Consider the following 12,840-nt stretch of genomic DNA (forward strand, 5'->3'; position numbering starts at 1 on the left):
TGGGCGTGGTTACGTCAAAAATTATTACTATTATTTATTTATTTATTTTACCATGGTGCGAGTACCAATTTTCTACACTGACTCCAAAATAAAAATGGTCATCATTTCAGAAATTATTTATATAGAGATTAGATTTTAGTATTATTCTACAACAAAAGTCACACTTTGACCTGCACTGAAAGTAGTATTCTAACGCCATTTGCATTTGGCAAGTCCAAATGAATAACATTGTAGAGTCATACGTTTCAAATGCCTAAAAAATATAAAAATATAAACTGACAAAAAAAAAAAAAAACTTTTGCGCAGAAATAGTCTGTTTTCATTATTAACTAAAAGGGATTTTGTTTGTTTCTTTTGGATAATGACTCAGTTTTGATTTCCTGGTTTCTTATAAAACTATGAGCATTTTCCTCATGTCACCCACGCTGCACAGAAAATCCTCAACAGAGGTAGGAAATTATGGTCTACATACTAAAACTGATTTCAATCCTCAGTATTCTCAGAAAGTGGATCATATAACTCCAGTTCTCAGATCTTTACACTGGCTTCCTGAATCGACTTCAAAATCCTGCTCTTAGTTTACAAAGCACTGAATGGTTTAGGACCAAAATACATCCAGGATCTTCTGGTTTGCTATAAACTGACTAGATCCCTCAGGTCATCAGGGTCAGGTCTACTTTCTGTTCCCAGAGTCTGAACTAAACATGGAGAGGCAGCATTCAGCTTTTATGCTCCTCACATGTGGAACAAACTCCCTGAAAACTGCAGGTCTGCTGAAACTCTTTGCAGTTTTAAATCTGGGTTAAAAACTTTTCTATTTGCTTCCTTTTATCAGAACAACTGTTAATTCTTCACTCTGGAATTTTATTTAGTTCTTTTTATCCATTTTATTTTAGTTTTGTTTGTTGTTTTTGTTTCTTTTAAAGTCTGGTTTTAATGCACTTGTTATTGCTTCCTGCACCTTGCTGTAATGCTTTTAATGTTTTAGGTAAAGCACTTCGAATTGTCTTGTACATGAAATGTGCTATACAAATAAATTTGCCTTGCCTAAATATGAAACATCAACTAGTGTAAACAGCTTGAGTTTAAAACCCTGGTATTTTCTTTAGATTTTTTAAATAAACTGGATTGGACTAAGTTTTTAAATATATAGATAATGGGGAAAAATAGAAACTAATACAGAATATGGTGATACCTGTCCATATGTGAGACTTATCGAAGAAAAAAAAAATGAAAGCCCATTAAAATTTCATTTACAATGGGCTGGGTGGAAATATTAAAACAGATTTCAATCCTAATCTACAAAGTTTATTTAATATCATTATCCATATATTCTCAATATGTAATCCTATTTGTTTCTGAAAAGAACACTGGTACCCATTTTTCCAAGTCATTTCACCATCACAATTGGATCATGCTGCTTTTTGAAAAAAGAAAACTAATAAGAAATTCATACTGCATCCCCAGAAAAGGACCTACCATTTATACTTACACAATCCTAATGCAGTAAAGTAGATGACAGCATCTGTAATGGTATCATTGAACTATATCTTACCATATTATAAATTATCTTGCCACACTGTATTCCATTGTGCTTAGTTAAAAGGCACAAAGACTTAACATCAAGTACAATATCAAGAAAATAATCAAATGTGAACAATTTTACATTGTAAAGTCAACCCCAAAGTCATAAGTTTAATGTGTTCACTTCAATGTCTTCACCAATGTTCCTCCCCCACAACAATTTCCTTAGATAGAGGCCTTTGAACCTAAAACCTCAGGGGACAAGAGAGGTACAATGGACAGGAAATGCACCCATATGGCGAAACAATAACAGGACGCAGAATGTAACTGGTTTATCAATAATATTTAGCAGGCAAGTGCAGCAGTGAAGGATTCCATACAGACCTTGTTTACTTTTTCCAGGCGTTGCTTTGAAAGTACAAAATGATGTCAAAGCTTTATTATGCATTGAAAACAAGCCAGAGAAATGGGTTAACAGGGTTATTGTTCCCTGGCTGTTCCAAGAGTCTACAAATCATAAAAAACAATGACTAAAAACAAACCCAAACAACTAATCTCTGATCTTTAAAATCAATAAAGTTTGCTTATTTGGTCAAAAAGTAACTAGTTTATCTAATGTGCTCTGAATAACTTTTGATTGTCTTTCAGATTTTTTTAAAGATTAAAATCCCAGGTAGTATCTACTTACAGGACTGTATCTACAAAAAATAAATACAAATAAATTTATACCAATAAATTTATACCAGTAGTAAGTTACATACAATTTCAATACACTAAATTCATAGTACCTTCATCGTGAACAGTTCTGAGCCAGTTTTTGATTACTGTTGCTTATCATTTAGCTTTAAATATTAAAATCAATAAATACAGTGAGAATAACATGCATGAAGTAAGCGGTAGCACCCAAACATATTTATTGTCATTTTCAAATCATTTTATTTCTTTTGGTACATGATCAGACTAGAATTTATTAGTTTCTCAACTGGCAACTTTAGAAAATATGAATTTAATTTTCTTTTAAATAAAAATGCACATGATAAAATGTTTCAGGGTGTATTATATAACCCATGAATAACCTTGTTTTTTTCCCCTTAGGTTTGCAGACAGAACTTCCATAACTCATTAGTGTGTAATGTGTGTATGGATTACCATTTTTATCAAAACATTTCTGCAATCCAACAAATTATTTCAAGTGCAAACAACGGTACATGAGTGCTGTCAGATAATCTTAAAACGGCAGGACGATCTTCCAAATAAAATAAACTATTGTCAAATCATTTGGCGACAAAGGGGTCTAATGTCATATTCTTCTACACCACGAAGAAACCTTAGTGCACACTTAAGTAGTGCACAATAGTGCACTTGGAGTCACTCTGAGATATGGATGCTACTTAATTAAAAAAGAAATAACTGTACATCTCCTTTTGCTTCACTGGCACTGAAATCAAACAAGTCTAGAGATATAAAAAAAAGTTAACCACTGTCTTGTTTCTAGTCTTCTACCTTTGGATTCCTTTATTTTCTCTTCTTGTATGAGGTGCTTCAAGCAAATCAAGCTTCTTGAAGTTTCCATGCTTCTCCATATCCTCCCTGACAGAAGCTGCGCTCCAGGCCTCCACCCTTCTATTGTTCAGATTCCTGATGAAGGTGGGGGAAACGCAACGGGTAGAAATACATAAACACATGTATCACTTACCCCTGAATCAGGCCTGAGGGCTCCTGGGGAGATGTACTCAGGCCTCTTCCCTACAGCAGGGAGGGATCGGAGGTCACTGCTGTGAAGTGCAGTAGCCTCTGAGCTAAACCAGCTCATAGGGTGGTTAAGACAAATGCTGTTTCTAGGAGTTATCAGTGGAGTTTTCATTGCTGGTCGAACTTGAGGATTGAGGGGTAGAGGAGGATGAAGAGGACGAGGACGAGGAAGAAGAGGAGGTAAAGTTCATCCCTGATAGTTCTGGAGGGTTTGTTGCAGTGTTCTGTCCACTCAAGCTTTTTCTGCACACTGGACATGTGTCATGCTGAGGAAAATAAATATGGCAATGTTTTAGTGTCAGTGGTGTGTACCATCACCCCCACCCAACCCCCCTCTCCAAGGTCAAACAGCAGCTGATGAATATTTAGTGTAAACAGACAACTGAGTGGTGTTACCTGTTCTAGCCAGGGGACTATGCAGTCATTGTGAAACATGTGATTGCACGGGAGCTGCCGCACACTTTCTCCAACACTGTAATCTTCTTTACACACTGGACATTCCAGACCTGAAGCTGAAATACAGGAGACATGTTCAAGTGAAATTCTGTCATATAACATTGACAAGACCTGTCAACAGACTGGCAAGAAATTTAAACAACTGCAAGCAGCATTATGAAATATTAACATTTTAAGGAGAAATAAAATTATTTGACTGCAACACTGAATTCCCATCAGGTGTCAAAGTGAGATGGGATTTAGTGCCATCTAGTTGCTATGTAACAGATTTCAGCAGATTAAATATTTGCTTCAGCTTTCCAAAGTCTTATTTTCACATGTTTTTACACTATAGAAAAACACATTTGTCACATTATATTTAGGTAAATAAACTTTTTAGGAAATTTTTAATGTTGAGACACAACTTAATATGAAGAAAATAATCATTCATCATATGATGAATTCAATAAAACAATAGACTTTTAAGTTTGATTTTTCAGTAAACTAATCTTTATTATTCTACAATATTATTGTCACGAATGCTGTATTTCAGGGTTTTCCAAAGTCAGTCTTCAAGGATTGCTGTCCTGCAGGTTTTGAATATTTCCTGCTGCAGCACATCTAAATCAGATTGTTGTGTCTATATGTTTGGGCAGAACTTGACAACAAGCTGTTAAGGAGAGCCATTAAATAAAAAAGAATCAAGTGTGTTGAATCTTATGGAGGAGTAAAAGTGCCACAATGAAATAATTAAATACCTCATTAGATAATTACTTAAATTATTCATTTTAATAAATTAAATAAATAAAATAACAAATACATTAATGTGTATCAGTAATTTATTAAAGTATAAATTAATGTATGTAAAAACATTTATAATTATTTCACTATTTAATTAATCATTTCATGGTCCTGTGTTGCAGTGCATCATGAATTTATTTTAACTGTCAGCCTAGTCCATCAGAGTCAGTGGGCACCTGATTGGTTACCCTTACCACAAGTCCAGGCAAATGCACTCCAGATAATGTATCGATGCAGAGCTAATGAACACATTCCAACACACTGTGTGGTACTAGTCCTCTACGTTGGTTTAGATACTTTATTAAACAAACCCATAGAACAAAATTTTATTAGCAACCACAAAATATCAGGCAGTGTGCGAAGTGAAGGAGCTGCTGAGAGAAGCAGTGGATTTGATTGTGGAAGCTCTGAACAGAACTCCAACTTGTTGCTCCAGAACTGCAGCCGGTACGTCAAACTCCAGACGCACCGGTCCCTGTGTGTGTTCTGCTTGTTGTACCCCAGTACCAGAGAAGCGGTGAAGCACTTCTTCTAAACTTGCAGTCACTCTATGATCAATAGTTTGGTCAAAAAGTGACTAAATGAGTCCAACAACTTCAATAAATTCTCTGATTTTCTCGCTACATGCTCTGGATCAGCAAGTCCTGCTTCCACACCATCTTCTAGCTCTAAAATGTCTCTCACCATCTCCCTGACAAGTTCACAAAAATCATCCTTCATCTCTCTCCAGCCTCTCAATTAAGGACCAAAGCAATGGATCATGCTGGACTAGCATTAGCCCCACCCACTGACTTTAATGGACTAGGCTCACAGGTAAAATACATTCATGAGGCACTGCAACACAGGACAATGAAATAATTAATTAAATAGTGAAATAAATATGTTTTTACATACAATAATTGGTAATTTAATGAATTAATGAACCTCCCCTCAGCCGAGGCTCTAACCAGCGACCTTCTTCCTCTAAAGCTGTGGCGACCACACCACCGTGCAGCAGTTCAAACTTATTTTTCTGTGATCCAAATGCACCGAATAAAACCGATACAACCGAAATTACACACAACCAATCATAATACAGTCACCATCATCTGGTCACTTACCAACATGCTCATCTGTAATTTGTCTTGTAGGAAGACTTTTGATTTTATCTCTATCAGCAGGTGGAGGCCCTGTATTCTCAAACTGGTTTAATAACTACAAATAAGAAAATTACAACATTAGAAAAAAAATAACAAAAATGTTTGATGAACAGCAGATATGCTTGAGCAATACCTAAAATCTTTCATCCTATAAAATAAAACTTAAAGCATTTTACTTTTCTAGAAATTTTCTTAGTGGATACCTGTGTTATAATAGCATCAAGCCCATTTGCACCCCAGGCGTAGTCCATAGGATTTGAATGAAGAACACCCCTTTAAATATGATAAGACAGGAGAATGCATCAAGCACAAGTTGTGGTCAATTTATCCCTTGATTTATTATATCTCTGTTCCACACACTCACCAGGGTCCAACCCCAATATTTGGCATTGCGGTAGGTGCAATTATTCCATTCACGAGCTGCTGAATGATTCTACAAAACAAGAATTACACAATAGTAGGAAATGTGAAGTTGCTATTAATTTACCAGCTGAAGGTTACATCAAGAGTGATGCATGTCAAAACAGGCAGAAACAAACCACCAGTTAGAAATTGTAGGTCATACCCTTCTAGAGTAGGAACTGCATCCTGCCTCCCTGTTTGCCGCCTTGAACCATGTCGACTTCTGGGCTGCCTGGCACCATATCGTTGTCGTGACGCCGTTTCCCTTTCCTGCCGGTTTTCAGCATCCCGGTTGTCCTCAGGTCCAACTCCAGCACCGAAGTCAAAGCTGTCATCAAACACACTGAAGGAGAACTGACCATAGCTTGAAGGGAATGTAAATAAGTGCTGGTCCAAATTCTGGGAGATAGACAAGACAAAAAAAAAAAAAAAAGAAAGAAAGAAATAAAAAGAAACAGATGAAGAAACCAGTTGTAAAAATTAAAACAATCATACTAAATATGCATTAAAATATTCAAAGTTAATGCATCACTTCTGAAACATTTAAGAGCCTTGCTATCAGTCAGTTTAAATTAAAACCAATGGAAATGTCACATAATGATTTAAGGAATAATGAATCTATTACACAACAGTGTGCATAACAAAGCAGAGACGTGCAGGACACACAGAGGTCACAGAGATACAGTCTGAGTAAAGATCAGGTCCGAAACCTCAAGTGGTTGTTGGTTCTGGGACCCGCTGGAGATTGTAGACATGGATCCATTGTCGGCACTAAATGGGACAAACAGTTGACAAAGTTATATTTAGGCTATGTAATAATAAAAGAAAACATTTATGCCTTTTATATGATTTCATAAACATCTAATGGCATCTGCCTTTTCACATGTGATCTCAATTTTAGTAGCTCCTTAGTAAAATAACTACCACAATAAAAAATAATGATGTTGAACTGTCTGTGAAAACATGGAACACATGCAAGTGTTTAAGTCCACTTTAAATTTGATTTATCTAGATTTTTTGTTTTGTGTAAAACTACTGATTAAAGTTTAACATAAAAGTGAATGGTCCGTTTAGATTCTCCAGTCACATCATGGAAATACAACATGACTTTAGATCATTTTCTATATTCACTTTACACTTTAAACTTACCTTCTCTCTTCCAGCAGCTCCTCAATAAACCCTGATTCACATCTTGGACACGTATACTCCTGTAAACAAATAGAAAAAATAACTGGGGATTTAAGTAAAAATTAACCTTCTGCCAATTCTAATCGTAAGATGTCTTTTTTTTTACATCGTAAAAATAATTGAGATACATGTAAATATGGCCTTATTAAAAATTTGCAACAACACATTTGACACATGCAACAACAGAGTTCCAGAAAACTATTTTGCTGATTAAAGCTATTAAAAATGTAAACAATTAATATAAATACAACTGTCTTCAGTTTATTTTTAATTGACCAAATGCTGTACATTTACACACAACAAAAATAAATGAAGTCCTGCAAAATGCATCAGTCATTAAGATTTTACAGGTGTGCACATTGCGAGTTGGTGTTCTTGATCTCTTAAAAAAAAAAAAAATTCCCAGTCACTCCCATTATTCTCACCATATACAACTGGGTCACAACTGGGATACAATCATATAAAATAAATCATATTATTGGAATTTATAAATTACATAAACGAGTCACCATTTCATGAGTAGATTCGTAATGTTTTGTATTTGTTTGTTTTTCCACTATTCTAAATATTATAACAATTTGCGTTTGTTTAGGAGGTAAAGCCCTTGTCTCGATAGGTCCATAAGCTGATAGTAAGGAAAACCTATAGACTCTGCTGTACTCCACATACACCTGATATTCTCTTTAGAGTGCTACGGTGTTATGACACCTGCATAAACTATTGGATATGAGCCAATAATAATGTGAGCTTGGCCACCTGCAAATGTGGTCTGGCTGACCGCAGTCTGTGTTTAATACATTTACCCCGTTTCAGAGAAGTGATCCAAAACACCAAAAGCACAGTAATCACAGGGGTAAACAGAATCTTTAAGGTCTTGTTCGCACCTTTAACTTGGAATTCTCAACAAGAAAAATGTTACGACTGCTGTAGTAATAACACAACAGCTGTATAATGGCTACAGGGCATGACCAGTAACTCACAGAAAGCGATGACTGATGTGACACTGTAAAGAGCACTTTTACCTTACTTTGACAGATTATTCTAGCCTGTGACAGGTATGCCACTCATGTGTATAACAGAATGGCTACACAAGTAAAAGGTCGCAGGGTCATTGTTATCCATGTATCATTCATTCATGTAAGCGATTAACAGAGAACAAAGGTTTGGAGCAGTCTGGTTTTCACAATACTCGAAAAAAAAAAATCTTTCAAATTGAAGCTCACATGTAATAACGGTTTGAGAATATATAATTTAACCAACTGTACTGCTAGTCAACCTAGCTAAAGGTTCAACTCTAACACGCCCCAAACAGCAACAAAATGAATGAATAAATTATTAAACCAAAAGTCATAGCAAACTCTATAAAGCAATGGTAGAACTACTGAGTATAATGACTACGCACTTTTGTGTTTACCTTAACGGAGCTTGACGAAGATTAAAAAAAGCGAGATAGGCGAAACCGCGTATGGGTGAGCTAATACTGTTAGTATGCTAGTGACTGCACCGCAACGTCAGCCATGTCTATAAAAGTATAAATGACCCTATAGTCGTTTCTTTTTGTTCAGCTGGGGCTTTCAATGTTTTCTGTCTTTGATACTTACGGGAAGTCGAGGAGTAATCTCTGCTGAACACCTGTGACAGAAAAACCGGTTGGGCCATGGGGGAGCTTCCGCCATCTTTAGCTTCTAAACAGGTAGAGAAGAGGAAAGACTACGGCGTAACGTAATGGACATTTTTTCCCAGTAAAATAAAAGAAGTTTTGAACAAGCAAATTGTCACAGACACTTTATATAAAAAGACATTTTCTGTTAATGTATACAGAGAGAACTTTGTCTATCTAGACTCTAAGAAAATTTACGTAAGAAAGTGGAAATAACTAGAGCATTAGAAAAAACAAAACCACAAAGAAGGAAACAGAAGACTGTTTCCAAAATAAAAAAAGGCAAAAAGTTTTAGACACATAACAAATACAACCCATTTTTCTGTAATATTTTCTGATTTGAGCTGGTTTTATTTGTGTTTTTTAATTGTTTATTGTGTTTTTTAAGATGTAATTGTTATTATTTATGTATATTTTCAGATGAGCGTTTTCTTCAGATTGCAGTTTAAATTCTAAAACAGATCATAAGAGGGATTATTATAAGAATGATAACATGATAAATAAAGCAACTTATGTGTAAAGAAATTAATAAATATTTCTCTAAATTCTGCACAATGTAACTTGCAAAATATGGCCACAAGGTGGTGCATTTGGGCATCAGTTGTGGAGATACAGTATTGTGTCCAGTTGCTGGAGTCTTTTTTATTAATTTTTTTTATTTATTAATTTTTTTAGCCTTGTGAGGGAAAAAGAGCAAACTTAAATTAGGTCATCAATTGCTGTGAAAACTGTGACAGTGTGTCGGTAATTATTATTATTAATAATAATAATAATAATAATAATAATAATAATAAAAAAACGTCACAGAACTGAAGAACTTTTAATTACCCTCCAGCAAATCTATATCATGTATAACCATACTGTCTCCAATGAACTTGGGTTTCAGGTTCACAGAGGCCCCCTCTCCCTCTTCACACAAAAAGCAGAGATGTGTTTTTCCAATTTGGCATCACATAAGATTTATTTTGACACATGTGATTTTTCCAACAGGCATCTTTCAAGCGTTTAAAAGTTGTGTTGCATCTGGTTTAGAACAACATAACTTATCATAAGGGGATTTGTATTTGGCACTTGTGAATTTCAGATGAGTTACTGGATTTATGTTTAATGAAGAGGCTAATTTGAAGCTCAAACTTACTAATGAGAGGCTTTCCACATTGGAAAGATTGCCTCATTTCACACAAATGCAACCAAAATATTTCTGGCTTCTGTCTGGTGCCCTGAGATAGCAGTGAAATGTCCCAGATATTTCTTAGTTATATAAGATATGGAGGGCAAAATGATTGATTCTTGTTTTTCAGGTCTGCTTTTATCATAAAGCTGTTTATTAACTTTTCAACAATGTATGTGTTATCCACAGGTACATTGATTAGATTACCCCAACTGCAGGCTGACAGCTATAAATATGGCACACATGTCTGGAGTCTACTGTGTGTTTGGCAGAACATTATGAGAGTAAGTAGGAGTTCTCATCAGACTGCCCATCAGCCAATCACATCATTGAAGCCTTCTGGCCTGATTCTCACATAAAAACATTTGTTTTCATGCTCATAGGGAAAACAGAAACTTAGATTTTTCTATGTTTTTTCTTTTTTTTTTTTTATGGGTACACTGTTTTGCATGAAAATTCTTGAAATACAGTAATTCAAATGTATAGAATAATTGTTTCTGTTTCTTCTCTATGCTGAGAAAAGGTCGGATGGATCCACGCAATAAAGCTCACAGTGTAACCAAGTCAGGGCCTAAAGTGCATTCTGTGCCGGTGTTGTGTCTGAACTGGCTATGTGGGAGCTGGAAAGATGTGACTGTCCCATGGACTGAGATTAGAGAGGGTCTGATAGCACAGAGGTTTGCTATGTCTGCCTGGCCGAGGTAAGCTTTTGTCTCCGTGCGGCCAGTGCGTCACAGCCATTGCAATCAAATGCTCATTGTAGCAATGCAATCTGGGGACTGAGTGGCCGTCGTTCATGTCAGACTCAGAGAACAACTCTGCCAGACTTGGAGGCCTTCCATGTTCTGTAGTTTTAGTCACTACTAAACTGGATTTGGGATATGTTGGGATATGTACAGATAAACTTCACAGCTTTAAATAAGTAGTGGATTGTGCTTCCATACAAGTGCACATGCACACTTACTCAATGCATTTAAGCAGAAGGTTATGTAATATTTTTAGCTTTTTTTCAACCTACTTTTTATGGTTCATTTTTTTATTTCACTCTAAAGGGCAGTAAAGTGTTGCAGCCAAGGCAGCAGACAGATATGCTGCAAGGGACACTGCTGCTTTTGTCACTCCACAGAGTTTTTCCAGACACTCCAGCCAGGATTGCCCCACACTGTCCCTCTGGGCCCCGAATCACACTCACATACATACATAGACAGACACACACAAATAGTCAGCATTAACAGCCGCCTGCTGGAACTTCCTGGGCCTCTTAGTCATGCGTCACTTGTTTTCAGTCCCACCCATTGAAGACTCTCATTCCCTCCAGACAAACTCTGTCTGAGGCCTGTGTCACAAGACCTGTGCATCAGGCACACACACACATAAGATCCCTGCTTAAACAGCAAGAAGGCATGGGAAGATCAACATTAGTGTAGGTCAAAGCTGTCTTTAACAAAATAAACTGGACATATCCATGAACATGTATATACACATATCTGAATCTCAGCAGGTATCTCGTCTGTACAATGTTTTTCCACTCTACTTGTGTTCCAGAACAATATCCCATGGTACAGGGTTGGTACATAGATGTTTTGGATTGCATCGAACAGCTAACAAAATATAGATGTTGTGGGAGGAACACATGTATACAGTTGTTAACTTAGGTTCAGCAGTCTCTGTTCTACTGGAGAGTTTGTGGTTAATCGCTGCAGATGTTTCAGCAGAGACAGATATTTTCTGTTTTTACTGTGCCATTATTTCACTGAGTCATAGTAATTTGCCCACTCATTGACAGTGGAGTTCATTTTTCTGTCAGTCCTGCAATGAGATTTTTCCATTTTTAGTGTTGGACATCTTTCAGCCATGCTTTTTTAGTATCTTAAAATGGAAAACAAGGCAAAACATGTGGGGATATCATATTTTAAAGGTTGAAAAGAGAATGCTGCCTTTTGACAGCTCAATCTTGTTGCTATGGCTGAACCGAACATTGATGAAAACACGGGTTGATTGACAACTGTACTAAGAATGTTTTGCAGAGCTGTTTCCAAATGCTGAGTACAAGATGTTAGCATGTTGTCCTCAGCACAGAGCACTGTCTAGACTAGATTTGAAATAACATATCAAACCACTTGAATTGTGTATATAATACAATGGACAACTTAATTAACAAATAAATGAATAAATTTTCTGTGTCAGGTTTTTTTGGGTTGGTAAGTCAGAGGTCATAACTCCATGGCAGCTGAATATGTGCTTAAGCCAACCTTGCTTGTAAACCTGTAAGGTTATACAAGCTTCTGACAATGTAGGCTAATTGTTTCAAGCTAGCCGATTATCTAGATCTGACATCTAGTGAGCAGAATTTTCTGCCTCAGTTATCAAAACACCTTCCCTGGATGCCAGAATTTGCAGAACAGCTTTGGCTGCCAATCTCAAACTACAAAGAAATAACGAGATGAAAAAGAAGAGAAGTAATTCTGTTAGAAGCAATGCTGAAATGCTTGCACCATGGTGGTTAGAGGGCAATCCTTCCAAACAAAGCATTAGCCAAATTTTATCTGTGCCATGATACATTGTAAATGTATATTTATCTCTGCTTTACTTGGCCTTGAAATTATTCATTTTCAGAGGTAAATGCCTGAACCCTCAATTACCCAAGTCTGATGGTACATATAAAATAACTTTACCCCAATATAGTATGTATTTTAACCAAAATCAAATTAACAAGCTAAATTTGCCTACATTTCGTACATGCAAAATCTGACCAAACTATTACTGGA

At 36.2% G+C, this 12,840-nt stretch overlaps 1 protein-coding gene across 1 annotated transcript; it reads right to left on the bottom strand.

Annotated features, from left to right (window-relative positions):
• Window positions 1-1,428: 1,428 nt before the first annotated feature.
• LOC121653598 (E3 ubiquitin-protein ligase RNF126-like) lies at window positions 1,429-8,931 on the bottom strand. Its single transcript, XM_042007170.1, has 9 exons — window positions 8,843-8,931; window positions 7,203-7,261; window positions 6,764-6,824; window positions 6,217-6,452; window positions 6,016-6,084; window positions 5,855-5,924; window positions 5,613-5,706; window positions 3,673-3,788; window positions 1,429-3,542 (listed from the first exon to the last, which is right to left on the bottom strand). The coding sequence occupies exons 1-9, from the start codon at window positions 8,915-8,917 to the stop codon at window positions 3,363-3,365; spliced, it is 960 nt and encodes a 319-aa protein (XP_041863104.1). The 5' UTR covers window positions 8,918-8,931; the 3' UTR covers window positions 1,429-3,362.
• Window positions 8,932-12,840: the final 3,909 nt, after the last annotated feature.

This window comes from Melanotaenia boesemani, chromosome 14, assembly GCF_017639745.1.
Source record: "Melanotaenia boesemani isolate fMelBoe1 chromosome 14, fMelBoe1.pri, whole genome shotgun sequence".
NCBI classification, from domain to species: Eukaryota; Metazoa; Chordata; class Actinopteri; order Atheriniformes; family Melanotaeniidae; genus Melanotaenia; species Melanotaenia boesemani.